This window comes from Panthera tigris, chromosome A2 (genome assembly GCF_018350195.1).
Source record: "Panthera tigris isolate Pti1 chromosome A2, P.tigris_Pti1_mat1.1, whole genome shotgun sequence".
Taxonomy (NCBI): domain Eukaryota; kingdom Metazoa; phylum Chordata; class Mammalia; order Carnivora; family Felidae; genus Panthera; species Panthera tigris.
Window position 1 is genome coordinate 115,651,530 of NC_056661.1, and position 25,686 is coordinate 115,677,215.

The 25,686-nt window shown below is 42.3% G+C and overlaps 2 protein-coding genes across 2 annotated transcripts in view; one reads left to right on the forward strand and one right to left on the reverse strand.

Moving 5' to 3' along the window:
• Positions 1–2,538, forward strand: part of PALS2 (protein associated with LIN7 2, MAGUK family member) — a 113,893-nt gene extending 111,355 nt beyond the window's left edge. The window contains exons 14-15 of the transcript XR_006211719.1: positions 412–476; positions 1,873–2,538. The gene's annotated coding sequence lies outside the window, so the exon portion shown is untranslated. The remainder of the gene's footprint in view (positions 1–411; positions 477–1,872) is intronic.
• A 2,273-nt stretch (positions 2,539–4,811) lies between these two features.
• Positions 4,812–25,686, reverse strand: part of GSDME (gasdermin E) — a 64,531-nt gene continuing 43,656 nt past the window's right edge. The window contains exons 6-10 of the mRNA XM_042968423.1: positions 22,400–22,561; positions 20,229–20,356; positions 18,292–18,487; positions 8,373–8,446; positions 4,812–5,657 (exon numbers count right to left, since the gene is read on the reverse strand). Of these exons, the coding sequence (XP_042824357.1) occupies positions 5,427–5,657; positions 8,373–8,446; positions 18,292–18,487; positions 20,229–20,356; positions 22,400–22,561 (791 nt within the window). The 3' untranslated portion in view covers positions 4,812–5,426. The remainder of the gene's footprint in view (positions 5,658–8,372; positions 8,447–18,291; positions 18,488–20,228; positions 20,357–22,399; positions 22,562–25,686) is intronic.

Sequence of the window (25,686 nt, forward strand, 5' to 3'; positions counted from 1 at the left end):
TTTCTTTTTTTTAATGTTTATTTATTTTTGAGAGAGAGAGAGCGCATGAGCGGGGGAAGAGCAGAGAGAGAGGGAGACACAGAATCCAAAGCAGGCTCCAGGCTCTGATCTCTCAGCACAGAGCCTGACACAGGCCTTGAACTCACAAACCGTGAGATCATGACCTGAGCCGAAGTCGGACGCTTAACTGACTGAGCCACCCAGGTGCCCCTATTATTCACAAACTTTTAAGAATACAACTAATAATTCAGTATATGAGTTTTTGAGTATACATTGCATATCTAAAGGAGATAACTCTTTAATTCTTTAAGGTAAGATGATTTTTAAATTTTTTGTTAGCTTCAAGTTTTATTCATTTTTAAATATTTCCCATCCATTATGTTACTTTTTTGTGTTCCTGGAATTATTTAGTGCACAGAATCAAAAATGAGTCTTTAACACAGTAAAAAGTGAAGGAACGATACCTCATTTCCAAGGTAAGAATTTTAAAGCATGGTTCTCTACCACTCCTGCAGTACATGGCAGTACTTTCTTTAAAATAATCTCTTTTGTTAAAAATAGAGATGGTGTACTTCTAGCTGAGATCCTAACTCTGATTCTTGACCACCTGACCTTTGATAAAATTTATATCTCCCTTTACTTTTAATATTCCACTAGTTAAATAAGGCTAGCTTAATATTTGTCTTCACCTTAAATTACAAGAAGCAATTTGTATCTCTGATATAGTAAATGCTAGATTGGGAAAGCAGCTAGGCTGCTTTATCCATTTATTTTATGTATTCACTTATAGTGAGGTTGTTTACCATTTAGTTTTTTTTTAAAGTGCATCTCTTTCAGAGGTTACATAATGAATGGTACATACCATTCAAGAATCTTACCTCCAGTTTTAAAACAGCTCTGAGGTTGTAGTTCCAGCCTTGGAAGAGGGCCTTTTCTGCTCTCAGTGGCGTTGGTCAGGAGAGTCATTTAGTTTAGAATGCCACCTCTAAGTCCAAACCTTTAGCGAATTCTTGCTGTTACTCACAAAATTTAAGCAATCCAGTACTCTCTTACATCCAACCACATTCTAATCTTTTCCCCCCTTAAAGCTGTCCTACCTTAATTCTTATGGCTGAAATTTATCACTGCAGCCCTATTGTTTAGCCCATAGTATTAAGTTTAAAAGGCCTCTGTTTATTTATAGGGAGAAATGTTTGGCTAGACCCACTTAGTGGACCTTGAATCCGATATGAAGATATCTTAGTTGCATTCTTTCTCGTAGCTTCGTGGCTGTTGGCTGATAATGCTATGCTGTGATGAATGTGACTTGCCTCCACATGCCAGTCAGCCAGAAGTAACAGTTCCTTCCCTTTTTTCCCCTACTAGTTTTTACTGTTTTCTAATTTCTAGCACAAACTGAATGAACACAGCTACAGTTAATGTAAATGCCACTTAATACTTGGGAGAGCAGTTGACTCCATGCTTGTAAACCTGTCTTGAGTCCTACTGAATAGGTATTGTTGTTGCCACAAAGCAGAAGCTAAAAGGTCTGATCTTAAAAGTTGGACTGGATATTTTTGTTGTACTTTAGCCACAGCAAACTCTGGGGGCAGAAACATACAAATATGGTAGGCCATACCTGAAATTTAGCTTTCCTCCTATCAGTCAAGGTGGCCTGAGAGCTTGGAGGAAGTGGAAAAAAGCAGAGCACTCAAAACTCCTCAGCTATAAATTACCACTATTAAATCAGAAGTCATCACCAGTTAACATATGTGGGTTTTGTCTTATTCTGAAATAGGAGAGACGGGCAGTGGGACAAATAATGTTGCTTTGAAGACATAAAGCTTGTTCTGGTAAACGTGGTCCAAATGAGGAATGCCTTCATCTTTTCAGGTAGAACCAAATTTGAAGAATAGCTCATCTCATCTGTAATTGAAATATAAGATAAATATTCCTTTTGGTTGTGTGTCCTCTTTGAAAAAGAACCACCAACTGCTGTTTCTTTGGTAATGTTGACTTTTAAGGAAGTGGGATCTAGGGTTTTGCTGGAGAAGAATGAGCACTAGGGTTCAGCAAAACAAGTGTAGTTTTCTGCATGTTGAGTTCTGTTAGAGCCCATGGTGAGTATTTGATGTGAAAACCTTGCTTTGGGGTCCCCCTCCTCATTTCAGTTTGGTATATCTCTATTTTGAACACAAATGCATGCTGTTTTTAACCTCTAGTCTTTGAAATGGTTGTAGAACTTTTTTTTTTTAACAGAAGACAAAATGCTTGTTAGCAACCTAAAAATAAAAGCTGAACAAGCTGCTTAAGTTTTCTAATGAAAAAGTTTAAAAATAAAATTTGATTGCTGCTGCTTTCCAAGTAATTGTATTATTCCTGTATAAAAGAAACATTACTGCTGTCCTTGTATAAATAAAATTTTCCTGCAGTACAATTAAGTATTGAGTTTTCAGAAACTGTCCCTATAAATTTTTTTTGCATATTTCCATATGCTGTCCAAACATGGGAGATTGTATATTCCAGGTAAACTATTTTTGTATATATAAAAATAAATATTTAATATTGCAAAGAATGCAGTGTTTCATTTATAGGTAGAATTAAGGTTTAGAGGTAATACAGAGGATATCAGATTAGCTTTGGTAATTTCTTTTAAATGCTAATAATCTTTGTAAAAAGCCTGTAATAACATTGTTTTTCTCACCAAAATAAATATATAAATTTTTCACCTGCTTCTCTTCTTTAACAAGGAAACCCTAACTGTTGTTTCCTCTGTCCCAGCCCAAGTGATTTGGTGGCTTTCAAAGGTGATGTACTCAAGGAAAAAGAAACGGCAGACACAGGGAAGATTAAAATATAGGATCAAGAAAAGGCCTTTGTGCTTAGATAGTGTGAGATGCTAGGACCAGCCAAGCAAGAGAAGCCCCGGTGGGAAAGACAACGCCTGCTGGGGCACACAGCTCACCCCTGAGGCCTGCGGTGGAAAAGGGAGGTGGACCTGCCAGGCTGCCCAAGAGGTAGACGCATGACTGTGGGTGAGTGCATGAAGCCTGCTTCCAGAAAAGGTACTTTGCAACTCTTTCTCAAGCAAGTTTCTGGGATTCCCTACCTTGTACTTCAGAAACTGCTAGTCCAGTGTACTTCTCACTTCTATCGTTCATTCTTTCATCTTACGCTGCCAGTATTCTATCACTGCAGTAAAAATATTACCACAAATTTAGCAGCTTAAAACACAGACTTAGTTCTGTAGGATGGAAATCCAACATGGGTCTCGCCAAACTAAAATTGAGACGTTTCCCAGGGCCTGCCCTGGCTCTTACTGCTGGAGAGAGAATCTGCTTCCAGGCTTCTGTGGGTTGTTGGCAGACTTCAGTTCCATGGTGTTGTAGAACTCAGGTCCCCTCTTCCTTCCTGGCTGTCAGGTGGACTGCACTCTTGTTTTTGAACTGACCTCTCCTGTCCCAGAGCTAGCAACAGCACTGAGTCCTTCTTATGCCACATCTTTCCTGCATTTTCTTTGGCCAAGTATCTCTCTGACTCTTCTGCCTTTTTTAAGGGCCCACCCAGATAATCTGTCCATCTCAAGGTCTGTAACCTGAAAAACACCTGTGAAGTCCCTTTTTGGCATGTAAGGTAACATGTTCACAGGTTCCAGGGATTATTACATTATGGACCCCTCTGAGGGACTGTTCCAGGGCCACACCACACTAGCTAATGTGTTTCTTTCTGCACCCACTTAGGAAAGAGGAGTGGTCATGGAAACATCTGAGTGAAGGTGGCTGGCCTCTTCAGAAGTATTACCCTATTTTCTGTTTTCTAGGTGATCTAGTCTACTGGAACTTGTTTCCAAATGTAGCTATTTTTAATAGTTCTTGATCTCAAGCAGTAAATAAAGGTACATTTACAGTTAATAATTATATGTAGTGATGAAGATTCCAGTTAGAAGAGCCGTTTGGAGGCCCAGCATTACTTTGTCCACAACATTACATTGGGGTCTGCTAAGGAATGGCAGTAACTGGGGGGTGGCTAGGAATACCTGTAGCAGTATAGGCACATCCTGGGATGGCATCTTTAGTTTTTGTTGCTTTGGGGTGGTGTTAGTTGGTTCATTTCAACTTAGAGGCTCATGCATACAAAATTCTAACAGGAACAGAAGGGTAACTCCCCTAGCCTTGCCCCAACTTCTAACTCCTCTCTCTTCCCCCAAGGAGCCATTGTCAGGTTTCTTGTGGGCTTTTTTAATGTTTATTTTTGAGACAATGGAAAGGCACAGTGCAAGTGGCAGAGGGACAGGCAGTGGGAGACAGAATCCGAAGCATGCTCTTGGCTCTGAGCCGTCAGCCCAGAGCCCAACGTGGGGCTTGAACTCACGAACCAGGAGATCATGACCTGAGCCGATGTCAGATGCTTAACTGACTGAGCCACTCAGGTGCCCCTTCTTGTGGACTCTTAAAGGAAGCTCCTGTTGCACTGTGGTACATGTGTATCTATTTTTTATACAAGTAGATTCTTCTTACACAATCTGTCCTCAGTTTGTTGTTTATAAAAGTTTATTTCAGAAAGCCAGAAAGGCAATGTATAGTGCCACAGCTGTAGCGCAACTATTTCCATTTCTGCAGATTCCTTTAAGGTGCTTTTTTTGTTGTTGCCACACAATGTGCAATATTTTTTCTCATGCGTCCTAAGATTTAGTCTCATTTTTGACTGAAGCGATGAAAGGGTTGTTTGCTTCATCTCTTCCATTTTAACATTCAAATAGAGGACAAGGTTATTTATTTATATATATATATATATATATATATATATATATATATATATATATATACATGCATGCTGAGTAACATGTTTCTCTTCAACAACTGTGACTTCTCATCCTCCCTGCTACTTTTTACTAAGGGAAAGAAGGGATTTCAGGTCCCCAGTGGATATTAGCAATGGAATCAGGGGCACTAGAGAGACATTCCATGCATTTTTATAGAAGAATGTCAAGACAGAATTAAAATATGTAGTATTTTACAAATTAAACATGCAGAATGCATAGGAAATCAGCATTGTTCTAGACCTAGAATTGGTATGTTAGTCAAAGCATGACAAAAATGAAATGCATATAGCTAGACCCCTAAGGAAGGGTGTCCTGCTATGAGATCATTTTAATTTTATTTAGCAGAGGAATATGTATACTATAGTGGTATTTACAGTTCATTTCCTCAATCAGCACATGTTCTATAGACTCACCTGTTTTTGTTTATGAAAGAAAGTGATAGATGGACCTATCTCGCTGTAGAAGAGGGTTCTAACTAAACACCAGCTTAGAGTTCTCAACCCTTTGGGTGCTGGAGTTACCTTAGACACTGGGCCTCTTGGTAGCTAAACTCAGTAGTATCTTAACAATTCTGAAAAATACCTAACTTTGATGGTCTTGTACTTCTAATTCACATGTGATGTTATTAATGTGCTCTGCGTAAAGCACAGAGCCCACTGAGGCTTATATAAAGAATTCGTGGGACTTTGTTGGGGTCCTCCTCGGTGACAACTTTTATGGATGACGGCAGTCTCTCCAGGTTCACGTTGACTGTGGCAAACAAACGCTGTGCAACGCCAAACCTTTCTAGATCCTTCAGAGGAGCCAAGATTGGGTTTTTAAGATCAGATACTCCATCAGCCGAGAGACCATGAAACTGAAATGACATGTTTAAGCAAATTCACTTAAAATGTTATAGAAAATCCACAGAGAAAAAATAAAGTTGTTTTTTACATTCCTCAAAAGGAGCACCCTTAAGATGTAACAAATAACAAGATTTATGTGACCTGGGCCCTGACCTTATGCCTGAGTTTTCCAATTTGCCTGCAGTTCTGACAGTCCTTCTTCTCTCTGAACTCTGTATCTTCTCCTAGATCCCTTAACTTCAGGAGATTAGGAAGTTCAGAATGTAACTTTCCCATACACACAGTATGTATTATTTTAATGATATTAGAATTTTCTATACAGCTGCTTGATCTCCTCAAAGGGATAAGTACCACAGTTTAGTTATGCTTCCTGCCTCAAGAACCTTTCTTTTGCTATTCCTTCTACCTGGGATACTCTTCCTCTAGAGTTCCACATAGACCTTTTCTTCTCCTCTCTCATGGTCCATTGAAATGCCACGTCAAAACAGCCTTTCCTGATCTCCCCTCCACCCCCATATGCCAACGACTGTTACCCTACTGTCTTTCTGTTTAGTCTGTTTTCTAAAATCTAAGGTTTTTAGGAGACTGGTCTGTCACAGAAAATAGGGCCCTCAATGTGCTGAATGAGAGTTCACTTCAGCTGCTGCTCTAATTGCAAGTTCTCAGATTTTTACACAGGCATTGAAAACCAGATCCAATTCATGTAGAGAGTAAAATTTAAAATAAAAAATGAAGGGAATCCAAAAAATCTCCAGAAATGTCCTGAGCAATGATAACCTTACTAAAACTTGCCCCAGTGGCAGAAGTGCAGCACACATTTGATAAAAGTAATTACCACAGGCTTAACATCAGCTTTTGGTCAAGACCATCAACTCTCAGTTTGACTTCAGAGTGGACCAGGCTTGCTCTTTGAGCACCACATCCCAGCGATTTAAGAATGAGCTCTACTGGCACAGCCTCAAGACTGCCTACAGCAGGCTGTGTCTGGAGTCTAGTGGACAGGGGCTGAGCAGCATCCAGCTTCCTACTCTGAATATCTGCCGGGCCCATGGGCCCAGAAACCCTTCTAGGTATAAAAGATTACAGTCACCCAAAGGGTGGGGGCAGGCGCAGAATTAGCAGTCTCTAACTCACCTTCTTCCCAGTTTGGCAAACACATTAGTATGATGCTGTTCTTCCAAAAGCCCTTCTGAAAAAGGTTCTCAAAGTTACTCTGGCCACCAGATAAGAGAAGATAGGAATACAGGTAGAATTTTCTACTCTGTTCTAAGTAAATCCCTGTAAGAAACACAATACCCAAATTCGTTCAGAAGGCAGGAGCCTCATTGTCTTTAGCGTTGCTGCAGTATCTAGGGCAGATTATGTGAAGATACCCAGGAAATTCTTCAAAAGGAAAATTCTTTGTCTATGTTGAACAGCTCCCAAAAACCACACAAATGACTCTGTGGGCTTTTGTGCCACTGTAGAACACCAGCCATTCTAGAACCCTAAATGTGGCTACCTTTAGACCAACAAAGCAGAACTTGGATGCAACAAAGATCAGATCTAACACAGACTACAAGGAAGATGACAATGAAGTATGAGTTTGTTGGGAAAGGGAATTAGCTAATGTGGCCTTGCAGTAATATACACACAATTCAGGAAGTATTTCCTGAATGCAGTAGATAATTTTGTAAATCTTAGGACCCTGGGAAATGCTAAGTGCAAAGTTACTGCTATGCTCATCATTACGGACAAATAGATGATACTGTTTTCATAACTACACCACCAGCCTTTACCCTTAGCTGACCCCAGAACAAACATGCTGGCACGTTTTCAAGTAGTTCAGTTTTTGTGGTCACAGTACAAGAACCCAGAATTCCTCTACCAGTGGGTAGAAACTGCTTTCAGTTGTGAATGGGCTGTAAACTGTTCCTTGGAAAAATGCCCTTGTTCAGATGTCTTTGCTATTCAGAGAAGTACCCAAGGCACTAAGCATGGTGCTCAAAGTTCTCAGACTAGATGGATAACAAATTTCAGGGTCCTGTCCAGGCACTTAATCTCAATACCTCCTTCCCAGATCTGGGAGCAGAGCTCTGAGCTTTGGATTTTTTAGCCTACAAAGCATGTTCGTTTTGACTCTTTGTAAGTAACCAGACCTTAAAATAATCTAGCCTGGTATGCTCTTGTTCTCTGCCCCAGGCTGAGCAACACCTGCCCCATTCAAGTGACCTCTGGGCAGTGTATTGATGGTTCCTTCTATTAAAAAGGTAAGGCTTAATCTTGACTCTCCAGGGCTAAGGTCATCACTACCTAACTCTGAGACCAGTCGCCTCTTAAATACCTTCCTGGTGAATTTGAGGCAGAGCTGTATCAAACTGGCCTAACCATAACCCTGCCAAATGGTGTCAGGTTCCTTCCCTGCAATGTTGCAACCAAACCTTGACCAAAATTCTCCAAACACTGGGAAAAACATGAGATTTGGAATCTAATGGCAAAGTTGAGAGTCCTACCCTGCTAACAAGTTCTTTGTACAAATCCTTTTCCTCTCGATCTCAGCCTTCCCATAGGGTAGGGTGTGTGGTGTGATGTGGACAGTGTGATACCAAAAAAAAAAAAAAAAAGTGGAGTTAATAACATCTGTTTAAGCTATCTTGAAGGGCTGTTATGGATGAGAAATCCTAAAGGTGTTTTATCAGTTGTCGGGTGCCCATCCCCAGGTCTCATCTGAGAGGTTTCTTACTTACCAAGTGACGCAGCGCAGGAATAATCTGGAGTTTACAGCAAGCACCCAGCAGAACCGCTGCATTGTCTGGCATTTCTGCAGGAGACAAACATCAGTCACTGTCCAAAAAACCCATGGGAACAGGCCAGCCCCTGAATTGTACCTAATTTATACTTTAGTGCTCTCCCATCAGCCAGGCAGAGAACATGCTCAGTCTCAGTAATTACTGAAAAAATGAAAGGTGCTAAAGAGGCAGCAAAGGCCTTTTAGATGGGAACCAGGTAACCAGCTCTGTGTTCACTAGAGGATAGTCCTTGACATTCAATTTGCCAATCAGGAAAAACTGTACAGACTCAAGAAAAAGCAAATTTATGTAGAAAAGTAGAACCTACCTTTTCTTAAAGACAACAAAGGTGAAGAAGGAAGCTTGTGCCCCTCCCAAAGCCAAAGCAAAGGCTTTGAAGGCCAAGAAAAGGGTGCTGAAAAGCATCCACAATCACACACACACACACACAAAATCTACGTCACCTACCTTCCAACAGGCCAAGACACTGTGTCTCCAGAGGCAGCCCAAATACCCTCAAAAGAGTGCCCCCCCACCAGGAGAAACGTGCTTGACCACTATGCCATCATCAAGTTCCCCCTAATTTTGAGTCAGCCATGAAGGAAACAGAAGAGAATAACACACTCGTGTTCATTATGGAGGTCAAAGCCAACAAGCACCAGATAAAACAGGCTGTGAAGCAGCTGTATGACATTGATGTGGCCAAGATCAACACCTCCATCAGGCCCAATGGAGAGAAGGCAGCATATGTTCAACTGGCTCCTCACTATGATGCTTTGACTATTGCCAATGAAATTGAGATCATCTGAACGGAGTCCAGCTGGCTAAATCTAAATTTTTTCACCAAAAAAAAAAAAAAGTAGAACCAAAGATTTGGTGATAAGAGCTGTGTTTGAGCTCTGCTACATATTTAGGGTAGGACTTTGGGTATACCTCTCTGAGCATGTTTCCTCATTTGACCATAGTTTTGTTTCTGCATATGCCAGAGAACCAAGTAAACTATGAAGGGTTCCTTCCACTCAGGTCACTAGTCATTTTGGGGAGAAAAATGCAACATGGCTGGATAAAGGGGTGGCACTGCAGAGCCCCCCCCCTCCCCCCCCGCCCCACACTAGCTTGACACAAGGGGCACCAATGGCACAATGAGTTGGTGCAGGGCTGTGATGAGGCTGAGGGCTACACTGGAAGGGCCCTGCCAAGTCCCAGGAAAAGGAAATCCACATCAATGTTATTCAAAATGGATTTTAAATACCAACCAGGATAAAAACAGACGCAGTTCTAAGAGAACCCAAATCCCTCAGGCTATAACCTTTGAACTGGAAAGGCAAAGAGAGAAATGAGTCACCTGTTGCATCATCTGGTCCAGGGACCACTCATGAACTCCCTCCATTTCCTGTATTCATTAGCAGCCTTATTTATAAATAGCAACATGTCACCAAGGCTGTGGCCCAGCAGAGTACAATGAAATATAGCTCATTTCTAAGACAGAAATGCTGCTAGGAAGATAAGGCAGTTCTCCCTCTTGAGAATCCCCTAAAATTTCATTTAAATGTTGTGTGTGCATTTGCCCACAGAGAGGGTCCACAGTCCATGAATTATCAAGCAGGCCCTTATCCCAAATCAGGAAGATGCAGCTGGTAAATATATGACCCCAGGAGGAAAGGTCACAGGACCAGGAAGGGCAGTGACAAAGTCACCTGGAACATGATCATGTCCTGGCCGAGCCACTGTCATACTTCATCTCCCGTGTTTATGCTTCCATTCCCTCACTTTTCTGGCTCCTGAGTCCCATGTAGTCATCATCCACTCCCCCTGATTCTTAGAAATACTTTAGTTCCAGGTTAGGAGGATAGTCATTCACTATTTTGAGCAATGGTGGTAAGGAGAGAAGGAGGAAATAACAGCATCTGCTTTACAAAGCATACCAACTAATTTTACTACTTTAACTTCCCTGTGGGTGCAGACGATTATCTTCCCCTATCTCAGCACCTAGCAGTGCCTACAACACATAAGAGGCCTCTTCAGTATTTCTTGAGTTGAAATGATTTATTTTGACTGCTCTTCCGTATTCTGACTCTTTACATATGAGACCTGAGGAGTTCACACTTAAGGTCACAAAGTGGTTGAGGAAGAGTTCCAGACACAGGCAAGATGCTGGATAAGTTAAGCATGAAGAGACTGGTTCAAGGTGCAATGTAGGAAGATCCTGAACCCACCTCTTCCTGTGGATGCCCCAAATCTCCAGCTACATATGGAACAATATCCTCTGAAAAAAAAAAAACCCGCAACCACCAGAGCAACTCCTACACATCTGGCAAGCAAGGAACATCCCACATTGAAGCAGGTAAGAAAAGCTGAGCCATAAAGTCACCATAAACCCCACCTTTGGCACAGTGACCCACAATTGGAAGAGAACTTAAAAGCTTCTCTATGAAGAGCAAAAAGTTTGAACCCTACATTTTTAAGACAGGCACTGCAGGGACCAGCTCCTTACACCTCTAGCTTTGAAAGCCAATGGGGCTCATGTCCTTGAGACCCACAAGGCTATAGCAAACTGAGAAATGGTTCATCAAAGCCTTGCACATGGACTTACCTACACCAAGGCAGCCCTTTGACAGGTGTCCAGACTTTCTGTGCAACAGACTTGTTATCTGAAAGCAGCAATCTGGGGGTGCCTATGTGGCTCAGTCAGCTAAGCATCCAACTTCAGCTCAGGTCATGATCTCACAGTTTATGGGTTTGAGCCCCACATCCAGACTCAGAACTTGGGGCCTGTTTTGGATTCTGTGTTTCCCTCTCTCTATGCCACTCCCTGCTCACACTGTCGTTCAAAAACAAACATTAAAAAGAAACAAGCAATCTAAAGGGCAGACACCTCAAACAGAGGAGAGGCCTGCTGGAGTACACTGTAAGGATAGATAGCTGCCAGTGCTTACCATCTTTGCATCCTTCCTCTACCACACTCCAGAGCACCAGTATCGCCTGGAGGGGAGCCATTGCACAGGTCTGATGCTGTAGTTTTTATGGCTGCCAGCCAGAGAATACCTCTTGATCACCTGGCTCTGGTGGTGAGCAGGCTTGAGATCCTGGGCCCCATGGGACAGTAACAAATGGAGAGAGTTCTTAGCTGCCTACTCCCCCCAGTTTTCCCATGACAGGCCTACTTGAAGAAGAAGGGGAAGATGGCAGCTGAGTAGGAGGAACCTACGCTTGCTGCATCCCACAAAAACAACTAGACAACTATCATATCATGCTAAGGACGCCAGAAATCGATCTGAAGACTGGCAGCATAAACTCCACAACTAAAGGTAGAGAAGAGGCCACATCAAGAAGATAGAGTCCAGAGTTGTGGCTTGAGAGAGAAATGGATCGTGGCAACCGCAGAATGGAGGGAACAGTGGTCACAGAGAAGGGTGAAACACAGGGGAGCACACAGAAAAAATGAATCCCCACAGCAATTGGCTTGGAAAGCAAAAGGGCACTTATTTCCTGAGTTCTTGCAACCAGTGGTGCTTAAAGCCCTGATTTTTAAGGGACATCACCTGCCTTCTCTTCAAGAGCAGCCCCAAATAGCCCACAGACATACAGCATGAAATAGCAATCTGAAGAGTGTCTTGGGGCACACACTGGGGAGGTTAGTTGCTCATCTGAGAGCATGTTCTAGAGAGACAGTGTTCATGGAGAGACCCCTCTGAGAACATAGAAACTGGCAAATGCCTTCCCCTACCCCTTTCATTAACATAAAAGCAGAGTCACCTCTAGTAACCAGGGCAAGGGGCACCTGGCTGGCTCAGTCGGTTGAGAATCCAACTTCGGCCCAGGTCATTATCTTGTGGTTTATGAGTTCCAGCTCTGCATTGGGCTCTGTCTGTACTGACAGCTCAGAGCCTAGAGGCTGCTTTGGATTTTGTGTCTCCCTTTCTTTCTGCCCAGCTTGCATTCTGTCTCTCTCTCTCACACAAATAAATAAAAACATGTAAAAAAATGTTAAAGTTCTAAAAAGTGCAATGCCAACACTTGGTACTTAATTATACCTAGCTTCATGCTCTGCAAGAACCACACTTTCCAGCCATGCTTGCCTCATTCCCAGCACAGCAGCCCCCCCCCTTCAGAAGAGGGCCCCAAACTCCTGACAACACTGCATCTCCTGACTTACACGTTTTGTGAGGCCTGTGTTCCAGTGGCAGCAGCAATAGATCTCATTAACAAGCAGACCAGAGCACACCTAGTTAAACACACCAACTCAGGCCAGGGACCAAACTCTGTCCACAACAGACAAAGAGAGCCTCTGCAGACTCGTCTGAAGGATAAAGTAGCCAGGACACATTAGAAACACTCCTGGAATCACCAGGCCTTGGGGAACGGGCCATTACACTGCAGAGCACTACAGGATCTCTTCTTCATAAAGCCCTTACCTAAGGGTAAGAACAGAAGATGTAGCTAACTTTCCTAACAACGAAACAGGCACAGAGACTTAGACAAAATAAGAAGACATTTTGTCCCAAATGAAAAGACAAGGCTATCTCAGAAGTTCTAAGAAAAACAGATATAGTACCATGCCTGGTAAAGAATTTAAAGCTGTGATCCTAAGGATTCTCATAGGACTTGAGAAAAGAGTGGAGAACACTAGGGAGACCATTAACCCAGAGATAAGGAATAACATAGCAGAGATAAAGGGCTCAATAAACAAAATGAGAAACACTCTTGATGGAATGAGTATCAGGCTGGAAAAAACACAGGAATCAATTAATGATAGAAAAGACAGTAATGGAAAGAAATCAAGCTGAACAAAAGAGAAAAAATAATTATGCAAAACAAGAATAGACTTAGGAAACTCAGTGACTCCATCAAATGTAATGACATTCACATTATAGGAGTTCCAGAAGAAGCAGAGAGAGAAAAGGAGCCAGAAAATTTATTTGAAGAAATAATAGCTGAAAATTACCCTGATCCAGGGAAGGAAACAGATATCCAGATTCAGGAGGCACAGAGAACCTCCAACTAAATCAGCAAAAGCAGATGCACACCAAGACATACTGTAATTAAAATGGCAAAATATAGTGATAATGAAAAAATATTAAAAGACAGGGGCACCTGGGTGGCTCAGTCATTTAAGCATCCAACTCTTGATTTCAGCTCAAGTCATGATCTGAGGGTTGTGAGAGCGAGCCCAGTATTGGGTTCTGCACTGGGCATGGAGCCCATTTAAGATTCTCTCTCCCTCCCTCTGCCCCTTCCCCACTTGTTTGCTTGCACTCTCTCAAACAAATAAATAGGTAAATAAAAATTTAAGAATAAAAGCAGCAAGACAAAGTAACCAGTTACATACAAAAGAAAACACCATAAGGCTATCTGGATTTTTCAGCAGAAACTTTCCAAGCCAGAAGGGAGTGGCAGGATATATTCAAAGTGCTGAGTGGGAAAAATCAGCAGCCAAGAACACTGTCCAGCAAGGCTATCATTAGAATAGAAGAGAGATAAAGATTTTCCCAGATAAGCAAAAACTAAAGGAGTTCATGGCCATTAAACCAGCCCTGCAAGAAATACTAAAGGGGAATCTGACTAGAAAGGAAAGATAAAAAATGACAGTATGAAGGTCAAAAACACAAAAGCAATAAAAATGAGTATTTCTGTGAAAAAACAGTCAAGGAACTCACAAAAAAGACATAAAATATGACACCATGTACTTAAAACATGGAGAAAGAAGGAGTAATGAGTGGGTTCAAACATAAGTAACCAACTTACATGCAGAAGATGTTATGCTATGTTATGTTCTGCTACATGCAGAAGATGTTATGTACACACCTAATGGTAACCACAAACCAAAAGCACTAGTAAAGAGGCAAAGAATAAAGAGATAGAAATGCAAATATATCACTAAAGAAAACCAGTAAACCATGAAAGCAAGAAAGGATCAGAGAAAATGTTCAGAAACAACCACGAAACAAATAATAAAATAGCAACAAATACATATCAATAATATCTTGGAATATAAATGGACTAAATGCTCCAATCAAAAGATAGAGAGTTACAGAGTAGATTAAAAAATAAGACCCATCTATATGCTGCCAACAAGAGACTTATTTTTTTAAAAAAATTTTTTTAGTATTTTTTTTTTTGAGAGAGAGAGAGAGACAGAGTGGAAGCAGGGGAGGGGCAAAGAGAGAGGGAGACACAGAATCTGACACAGGCTCTAGGCTCTGAGCTGTCAGCACACAGCCCGACGCGGGACTCAAACTTGGGAACGATGAGATCTTGACCTGAGCTTAAGTCAGCAGATGCTTAACCGACTGAGCCACCCAGGCACCCCAACAAGAGACTTATTTTAGACCTAAAGACACCTTCAGATTGAAAGTGAGGGGATAGAGACACATTTATCATGCAAAAGGATGTCAGAAGAAAGCTGGTGTAGCAATACTTATATTGGACAAAATAGACTTTAAAACAAGACTGTAACAAGAGACAAAGAAGGACACTATATAATAATAAAGAGGCCATCATCCAGCAAGAAGACATAAAAGTTGAAATATTTATGCATCCAACATGGGAGCACCCAAATACATAAAGGAGTTAATAACAAACATAAAGGAAATAACTAATCTATAATAATACAGTAACAGTAGGGGACTTTAACATCCCACTTACATCAATGGACAGATTATCTAAACAGAAAATCAGCAAGAAGATGGCTTTGAGCGACACACTGGACCAGATGGATTTGACAGCTATATTCAGAACATTCCTTCCTAAAACAGCATAATACACATTCTTTTCAAGTGCACAAGGAACGTTCTCCAGAACAGACCGCATATTAGACCACAAACAAGCCTCAACAAACTTAAAAAGATCAAAGTCATACCATGCAGCTTTTCTGACTACAACATTATGAAACTAGAAGTCAACCACAAGAAAAAATCCGGAAATACCACAAATACATGGAGGTTAAATAACATGCTACTAAACAATAAATGAGTCAACCAGGAAATTAAAGACAAAATTAAAAATTACATGGAAACAAATGAAAATGAAAACATGATGGTCCAAAACCTTTGGGATGCAGCAAAAGCAGTCATAAGAGGAAAGTGTATAGCAATATAGGCCTGCCCCAACAGCAAAAATGTCAAATACACAATCTAATCTTATACCTAAAGGAGCTAGAAAAAGAACAAACAAAACCTAAAACCAGCAGAGGGAAGGAAATAATAAAGACTAGAACAGAAATAAATGATATAGAAACTAAGACAACAATGGAAAATCAATGAAACCAGGAGCTGGTTCTTTGGGGGGGGGGGGGGGGACAAAAAAACTGATAAACCTCTAGCTGGACATATCAAGAAAAAAAGAGAAAGGACCCAAATAAAGTCACAAATGAGAGATTAAAAATAACAAACACCACAGAAATACAACTATATGAGAGTAGTATAAAAAACTATATGTCAAAAAACTGGATAACCTAGAAGAAATGGATAAATTCCTAGAAACATATAACCTACCAAAACAGGAAAAAAAAATAGAAAATTTGAATAGATTACCAGCAAAGAAATTGAATCAGTAATCAAACAACTCCCAAGAAACCAAAGTCCAGGACCAGATGGTTCCACAGGCAAATTCTACCAAACATTTAAAGAAGAGTTAATAACTATGCTTCTCAAACTATTCCAAAAGATAAAAAGGAAGGAAAAAAGTTCCAAATTCATTCTATGAGAGTAGTGTTATCCTGATAGCAAAACCAGATGAAAACACCAAAAAAAAAACAAAACAAAACAAACAAAAAAACAGTATAGGCCATTATCTCTGATGAACATGGATTCTAAAATCCTCAAGAAAATACTAGCAAACTGAACCCAAACCCAATACATTTAAAAAATCATTCACCATGACCAAATGCAATTTATTCCTGGGCTGCAAGGTTGATTCAATATTCACAAATCAATGTGATACATCACACCAATAAGAGAAAGGATAAGTTGGTTAAGGATCTGACTTCAGCTCAGGTCATGATCTCATGATTCATGAGTTCAAGCTTTGTGTCGGGCTGTATGCTGACAGTTCAGAGCCTGGAGCCTGCTTCAGATTCTGTGTCTCCCTCTCTCTCTGCCCCTCTCCCTGTTTCTCAAAAAAAAAAAAAAAAAAAAAAAAAAAAAAATTTAATAAGAGAAAAGCTAAGAACCAAATGATCACTTCAATAGACACTGAAAAAGCATTTGACAAAGTACAACATCTATTCATCGTAATAACCCTCAACAAAGTAGGTTTAGAGGGAACTTATCTCAACATAATAAAAGCCATTTATGAAAAACCCACAGCTAACATCATCTTCAATGGGGACAAACTGAGAGTTTTCTCCTAAGGTCAGGAACAAGATAAGGATGTGTACTCTCACCACTTTTATTCAACATAATAGTACTAAAAGCCCTAGCCACAGCAATCAGACAACAATAAAAAAGGCATTCAAACTGGTGAGGAAGAAGTCAAACTTTCACTCTTTGCAAATGACATTATACTATGTATAGAAAACCCAGAAAACTCCCATCAAAAAACTAGAACTGATAGGGGCATCTGGGTGGCTCAGTCGGTTGAGCATCCAAAACAACTGACAGCAGTTGTTCTGACAACTTGTTTTCAGAAACAGCAAGTAAATCTCAGGTTACGTGTCAACTCCCCGTGGCTGCCTACGTGCAAGGCTGCAGAGAATTTGAAACTTTGTCCAGGTTTCAAGGAGAAGGGGACTGTGATGCATTCACCACTTCAGCCATATACTGCATATTTCACATCACTGAACTAGGCTATTGATAGAAATATTTCAATAAGTAATAGGGTGTGTGAAAAAAGAAAAGGCCCTTCACAAACTGGAAAACTCTGGCCCGTAGATTAGCCCCTAATAGAATGGCTATATCGAAAGACTCGAGTACACTGATGTTAACATCAGGGAGGAAGGGTCTCTAGCAGTGTTCCACAGGCCTCTATTTTATGTCCTGTCCTAGTTAAAACATGTATCCATGACTTCGAACACAGCATATATTCATAGCATATATACGTAACATATATTCGTTGGCACGTAGAGCTAGCAAGAGGGATCCTGTCTGATTAATTTTTTAAAACCTGACAATCTCCTTGGCCTCTGTTTGTCTGTGGTGCTGGGGAGCAGCCATGAATGCATCAGGAAGTCAACACCTCGACTAATATCATCATGAAGGGAAGTTGTGGGGACAGAGATCCTAGGCTGCTGTGCCAGGTCTTGCCTTTCCAAGAAGGAACTGGAAGCCCAGCCTCCTTACATAGGATGACTACCTTCTGATACCCAAGACCCTCTGGCATGGTGAATCCTGGATGGGAGTGATAGAGGAGTGGCAGGGCAGGGTCCACTGCTAGATAACCACTGTACCACTGTGCTCCAGAAGGGCCATCCCAGGACCATCGTGGAAGCTGTGTTGCTGCTGGGCCCAGCATCCTAGTGCATTGGGATACTCTCTACAGTCTCCCTGCCCAAATGTACACAAGGTGGCCAATAAGTCTGCAATGAGGGTCAGAAGTAGCAAAACACTGGAGGAAAAAGCAGTAGGCAGATGGAAGCCATTCCATGCAGCAGTGTCAGGGCTCAAGTATGAATCACAGGCTGTGTTTGAGAAGATGCCTTCCTGTGCCGCTGAGGGTATGCGCCTGCAGACAGCCCTCCTTGGAAGAGAAAAGAGAGTAGAGGAAGCTGGCATCACACTCAAGTCCGTGACTTTTCATGGCAATGATATAAGTTTCCTCAGCCTTTCACTTACCCTCCCTGTACTGCTGAAAGGGAAGTAACCATATTTACCACATCTTCCACAACAATAAGCAAAGCAAATTCAAAGCCACAACAGCACTTCTTTCTCTCTTTCCATACCTGCTAGTGCACTGACCAAGAAGTAGGCTGTAGAAAAGAGTTCCTGGTTGCTGATTGCATCCTCTGGGCCTGGACACTTGCCCTGCATTCTGTACCCCACCAGACACAGGAAAGCCATGAGGTCCTGCTGCTGTGGGGGTGTCAGCTTCCCCAGTATTGCCATTGGGAGTGACAGGCCACTTAATATGTCCTCACACTGCATAAGGAAGAGAAAAGAGATGGATGTAGTAAAGCCAGAGGCCAAGCTGAGCCTCTGCCCCATGACATGCACCCCCTTGCCCTTCCACCATCTCCCAAGTAAAGCAAAACCCTAATTCCTTTCTGTTTTTAAATCACTAATCCGCCAGGTTAGATTTCCTCATAAGAAGAGTAAACAGCCTTGCCCAGGTACTATTCTTTCACAGCAAGGGTAAAACGGATACAGGAAAGCCTTCCAGGACAGGGCAGGGTCTGTCCGGTCGTACCAGAGATCAGGAACAAGTGACTACATGCAGCACTGAGGGGAACATAAAAACATTATCCCATCATGTTATCCAGCTTTAAACTTGGCACAGCAGCCCCCAACCACATTCCCAGCTAGACCCAGGGCAGCCCCATTCATGAGCATTGGACCTGCTGGAAGGCGGGTGGCCCTGCCAGTAAGGAGTGAGCTCTCCTCCATCATCACCTTCACATCAGATGCATTCGTAGAAGAGCCCACTGGCCCCCACTACCTGGGAAGCTTCTTTCTCCTGCACTTGACAGGACACCTGATCTTCTTTCCAAATGTACTACTGGTCTGATATTTCCCTCTTGGAGCTATTCTAGGAAGTATAAGTCAGGGGGCTTTTTGAAACATGTGTGTTCTCCCTGGGGCTAGTACACCCACCTCTGAGCTGCACATCACCCAGAACACCCAGATGTCTTGGACTGTTAGACTCTCTCTACAATTATAGGGTCCCCCACAGGTGGCCAAGCTCTTTTGGTACAGTCCAATTTCAAGAGTGGAAAATAACATGAATGCTCTTCTGGAAATCATAAAAGCATTGAATCAGAAAATCAGAGTTCAAAATCTCTGAATAATAGAAAAAAGAAAAGAAAAACCTATCATATAAATCATCTGCTCTAGCCCCCTTAAGGAAGGAGAGTACAAAGTCTGGCAGGTTGCCAGGTGGTGTGTCCTTTACCATTTGTACAACTAATAGTTAAGGAACTCAACCAGAAAATCCTGCTGCTACAAACCAAAAAAATACAAAGGCCTGCTTTTCAATCTATTCTAAATAGAATAAATTGACCTATTGGACTCTGCCACACAGCCCCCTTGTAGTGGGGCTGAATAGAGGCCCCCAAAATATATGTTCACCTGGAAGTTTAGAGTTTGACCTTATTTGGAATTAGAGTCTTTGCAGATATAATTAAGGATCTCAAGATGAGATGCTCCTAGGCTGGAATGGGTCCTACATCCAATGGTGACCATCCAATGGTCCTTTAAGAGACAGAAAAGGAGAAGACATCAACACAGAAGACAGGGGCATAGGAAGACAGAGTAGAGACTGTAGCAGTGTGGCCACAAGCCAAGGAGCATCAGGAGCCACAAGAAGCTGGAAGAGGCAAGGAAGCATCCTCCCCTAGAGCCTGTGGGGGAAGCATGGCCCTGCTGACTTCTCAGCTTCAGACTTCGGGCCTCCAGAACTGTAAGAGAATTTGTAGTAATTTGCTATGACAGCCCGAGGGAACCAATCTGCACTTCGATTCTTGACATCAGCTACCTTTCTGCATTTAGATAACTAAGGATCTGGGAATAAGAAAAAAAGAAGCTTTAAGGTTTAAAAGAAGTGAGGAAATTTTAAATGCAATTTTATCCCAGCTCACAGCCTCATCCCAAGAGGTCTAGCCTGTCCACATCTCCCGAAAACCCAGGTAGAAGCAGCACTGCCTTGAGAGGTCTGTGGTCTTACCACTTGTTCCAGGACCACAAGCAATTCTTCATCGAACAGGACCGCCTGGAGTATGTCACTAAGTGCTGTCTGTTGCTGTTCTGGCAGCTCCAAAAACAGATGGAAATCCCTCTCCAAGAGCAGAGTCCCTGTGAAAACAGCAGAGCACTCCGAGCATCGTGACTCCCATGCGTGTCTCAGAACAAGGGACAGGAGCCTTTGCTTTTTATAGTAATTGTCCTCAGTTCTTTGAAAGACACATGCAGAAACATATGCAGTAACACACAATGGAACTAGGAAGCAAAAGACATCGAGCTAGATAACACCTTGCGTGTTTTTCAATAACCACTCACACTACTGCAAGAAGAAAGAAGGGGGACAAAAAGAGAAAAGAAAGAGGGCCACCCGGATTCGTTTCAGACTTTTTTTTTTCTGAGGACTTACTAAATATTAAGTCTACTTTCTGGAAAAGTCTAATCAATTATTTAGACTCCTCTTTAGCATGATTTCTACAGAAGTCAATTATCAAGGCTGAGTTACTAACCATCACTCAATACTTTGATAGGGCTTTGCAGCCATGCAGACTCCAAAGTCCATTATTTTCCATGTCCTTTCTTTTAATACCATGCATATTTTTATCCTTTAATATTTAATGCTTACTTTTCAAAGAGTCTGGCACCCTATTTTTATGGCAAACACCAGCCATTCCATTTTTCCCATTCATTATTCTTCACCCATCCTGGAGAATGGGCAGGTACACAGACCCACCAGCTGGGTTATGCACATCTTCTGCAGGGTGCTTGAGGCTCTCTCCTTAAAATCTTTTCTGTATTTTTTTAAACAACACTGAAATACTTCTAGTAAATTAAGCCCAGTGAGGATTTAAAAACAAGATTTGATAAACCAAAACCGTTTCATATGCAGAAATGCATACTAATACATAATGCACTACCTCTGCTGATGGCAAATTCCAGCACACAATGGTCAGAGAGCCCCATGGAGAGGAACAGGTCACATCAGTCACTGACCCATTCAAATACTTCTCTATAAATACAGCTAGGTCTTTGCCATGCCATCCTGGAGAGAAGAGCTTTCCTGGTTGGTGTAAAGTCCAAGGGCATAAAGGCCAGGCTGGCCCCCACCCTACTCCACATCAGGCTGATTTGAATGGCCAACTGACAGAGTGGACTGGTGGGAAAGGAAATGATAAGCTGCAGTCCATGAACTCTTGTCCCTTCCCTGGAGCACAGTACACGGCTGCAGGGCCACTCTGTTGTGTCCTAACCTACGACCATGCTTAAATGGCAGCTGGAAGTCAGACCCAACTGTCAGTCTCAAGGAGGCAGAGGAGGGGCCTGCAGCCCTGCAAGATGGAAGAGTCCTATCCTTCCCTGCCATTTCTTCCAACCCTGATGCTTTTGCTACAGAAAGAGAAGTATCTTCTAGTTTGGGACCCTCTGAAGCCCCATAGATGACAGTCTCTTCTTATCCTCCTGGCCATTCTCCAGATCATTCTGAGCTGTTTCTAGCTCTTTTTACCAAGTTCTTACCCAGTTATTTGTTTCCCCTTTTCCTTGTCCATTTCCTCTTTGGCTACATACTGCACTCCTCCCCGCCCCCACCCCCCGCCCGCCCACACCACCACAAGAAAAGCCAACTTTTTAAAACACAAAATCCTATGAAGAATAAAAGGAATTGCTGCAGGCAAGTCACAGGTACTCCCCTCCTCCTCACCGGATGCAGGGCTTCAAGCCACGTGGATAAAGAGCCCCCAAGAGAGCATTTTGCAATGCTGACGAAAGCCTTGCCTGTGCTGGCAGTGAAGGCTGGAATGTAATGAAACAGATGCAAAATTTGGGATATCGCTCTTTGCTGCTAACTAGCTACTTTTAATAGTCTGCGAGTCTTCTATGGATAAAATGAAAGAAAATGCCAAACCCCAGACTCTTTCACTCCTTAGTCTTCCACCCTTTCCTCAAAACATGGCATCCAAGACCTGAGGTTCCCTAAGATTCCACAGAGGTGCATCCTGCTGAGTGGACTAGGTCTGACTTGGAAGCATTGTTCCCTCTGTTCTCAAATGTTCTCCATTAAGTCGCTGAGGAGTCACCGCTCCTGAAGGCCACCTCACCTCATGAAGTATAGTACTAAAGCAGCAATCAGATCACCACAGCCCACCCTGCTGACAATACCTTGTTTTAAAACATTCATCGGCCAATCCAGGGCAGATGGTCCTGGTCCAGAATCTGGCATTTCCCAAAACGGAAACTCTTCAAAGGACGAAAGGTCCAGGAAGACATAGTCACTTCTGTGAATCTCAAAGCCACCATGCTTCCCTTGTAGGAGGCAGAATTCTGTAATGTGGGAGAAAAGGACAAGCCAGGCATAGGGTCAGCTGAGACTTGTTGGCACATCTCAAACCCAGGATTACCTAATAGGGAAGTGGGGGGGGTGGAGGAGAACACATCCACTCTCTGACCCCATAAGCCCACTTCCTACACATTACACTGTTTGATGAAAAGTCAGCCACTTCCTAGAAATACAGGAAAATGGTTGTTCTCAACATAAAGCTCTCCAGTGTGTCCTCTCTGAACAGGTGGGAGGCAATCTTTTCAACATCAGAAGTATTTCCTTAGCCTGACTTGAACAAACTGTTAAATAGCAAAAATTCAATTGAGTACATTTTAAAATGACAGCAGTTGGGGCCAGTGTTTTTTTTTTTTTTTTTTAATTTTTTTAATGTTTATTCTTGAGAGAGAGAGACAGAATCCGAAGCAGGCTCCAGGTTCCAAGCTGTCAGCACAGAGCCTGATGCAGGGCTTGAACTCACGGACCGCATGATCATGACCTGAGCCCAAGTCAGACACAAAACCGACTGAGCCACCTAGGTGTCCCTAGTGGTTTTCTTTTTAATAAAGCCAAATCAAACATCTTCCCATGTTTGAAACAAAAAATTTGAATTTGATTAATAAATTTGATTTGATTGAACTGATGATATTAAAGTATTATTGACAATATAAGTATACGAGTGGTATGTGGTTGTAGTTTTCAAGTCTTGTCTTTTATTCATTAATAAATAAAATAATACTCAACAATTAAAAGTGAATTTCTCACTGGGTGTTGTATGGAAACCAATTTGACAATAAACTTCATATATTGAAAAAGAAATAAAAATAAAAAATAAAAGTGAATTTCTGATTTCTGCAATTGTATAAGTGAATCTTACAAACATATTGAGTGAAAAGACCAGACTCAAATAAATACAGTCTCCATGAATCTATATAAAGGCAAAACTGGTCTTAAAAAAAAAAAAAAGGCTCATCTTCAGATATACTGAAGTATTTATAGATAGAGCAATACAATGCCTAGGATTTGTTTCGAAATTATTGAATGGGATGGAGGGAGGTAGTCAAGTTGTAGATGAAACACAAATCAACCCAGTTATTAAAGCTGGTACATGGGAGTTCATAGTATTATCTCTACTTTTGAACATGTATAAATTTTCCATAATAAAAAGTTTTTTTAAATAATAAAATATTTCCTTAAATATGTCCATATTTAAGAACCTAAGGTAACAGTTATGTGATAGTTATTATGTCCTTAATAAGCAAAAATAGCAAGTGCACTCATGAATTAGGGCTCTTTTTATCTTTCTATTTAAATTGTTTTTAATGTTTATTTTTGAGAGAGAGAGAGTGGGAGTGGGAGAGGGGCAGAGAGAGAGAGAGAGAGAGAGAGAGAGAGAGAGAGAATCCGAAGCAGGTTCCAGGCTCTGAGCTGTTAGCACAGAAGCCTGACATGGGGCTGGAACCGACAAGCCGTGAGATCATGACCCGAGCCAATGTCGGGCGCTTAACTGACTGAGGCACCCAGGTGCCCCTTATGCTTCTATTTAATCATTTGTGTACTTAAGCACAGGCTACAGAATTAAAATATGGATGTCATGAGGATTAGCACATATTTTTACTTGCTTGTGGGTACTAATGACAAAAATCAAATGGCTATCTAAAGACAAATGAAACAATCCGACCCCTGGGCATCTGGGGCACCTGGGGCACCCCTGGCTCACTGTGCCCTTGGCACCAGGCACTGAGGCAGATGAATGTGAACCAGGCTTCAGGTGTTAACCTTGCTCCCCCAAGACAGCCACCATGACAATTAACATAGGCTCAAATCCTGCCAAGAGCCAGGCAGGCCCCCCAGCTGGTAATTTAGGAGTCTATGGCATCAGCACCACTCTTGCCTATACACATGCACAGACCCCTGGAGACACTGCCAATTCTTTCATTGTTTTTGGTGTTGGGCACTGTGCCAAGAGCCAGTGACACAAAAGGACTATAGTCCAGGCCTCAACAGTAAGTATGTTACTAGTGGGAAGACATAGCATAGGGGTACTGGAGGAGGTGCACAGGTCCCTGAAGCCAAAATGGCAAGAGCAGAGAGAGAACCAGAAAAAGTTTCTTGGATGAAGCAGTGTCTAAGGAGCCTCCTAAAGTTTTGGTAAGAATTAGCTGGACAAAGAGGGCAGAGAGCACACAGGCAGTCATGGGGCTCTGGAACAAGGGCCAGACGAGTGTTCCTAGACAGTGGGTTAACTCTGGCCAGATGGCTACATCAGCAGCATCTGGAGATTAGAAGGAAGGCTAGACACCTGTTGGGGCTGGACCACAACACACCTGAAATGCAGACTTTGTCTTGGGACAAAAGGAGCCCTTGAAGGGTGTTTACGCAGGTGTGTGAAATGACCACATTTTTATTTTTAAAGAATCATATTAGTTATACTGCTAGGATGGAACAGATGGGGAAAGATTCACAGAAGCGGGGAAGCCAATTAAGAGTGTGTGGCGGGACTTGGTGGGGAAATGCTATTGGGGCCAGTAGACCTGCAGACAAGTGCACTGACCGAGGCTGAGTCAGGGGCACAGGTTCATGTCCACAGGGCATCCAATCAGAAGTATGCACTGAAAGGACACTGGCATAATGCCTAATTGTACGAAGTACAAGGCTAAAGTTCAAAACCATAAAACGATGTCTATGATTGGCTATAAGAGGAGAGCTATGGGTGAAGGAAGGGGTCATGGATGAGAGAATCTCTTGGCTTCGACAGGCCACATGGTGCCTCCCACAAGGGACTCAGAGGAGTCGGCCTCCACATAAAGTTTCAGAGGACAAACAGGATCCTTGTCCAATGTATCCCCTCTCAGAAGGTGGGAAGGAGACATCAGGCAGCCTCTTAAGGGCCCTTCTGGCCCCTGCAAATCTATGTTTATGAAGCCAGATCAGAATATTCTGTGGAACACAGATGGGGGTAAAAGGCAGGGGGGAGCAAAACTGGCTTAAAAATCAGGCTATGAGTCGCACAGAAAGTCAGCCTGGCCACCAGGCTGCACAGGCACAGATTCAGCAGTGGGAAAGGGCAATGGAGCGGGGCTTCCTAGGCCGGGGTGAGGGAAGTGAGCCAAAAGAACCTCCACGATTT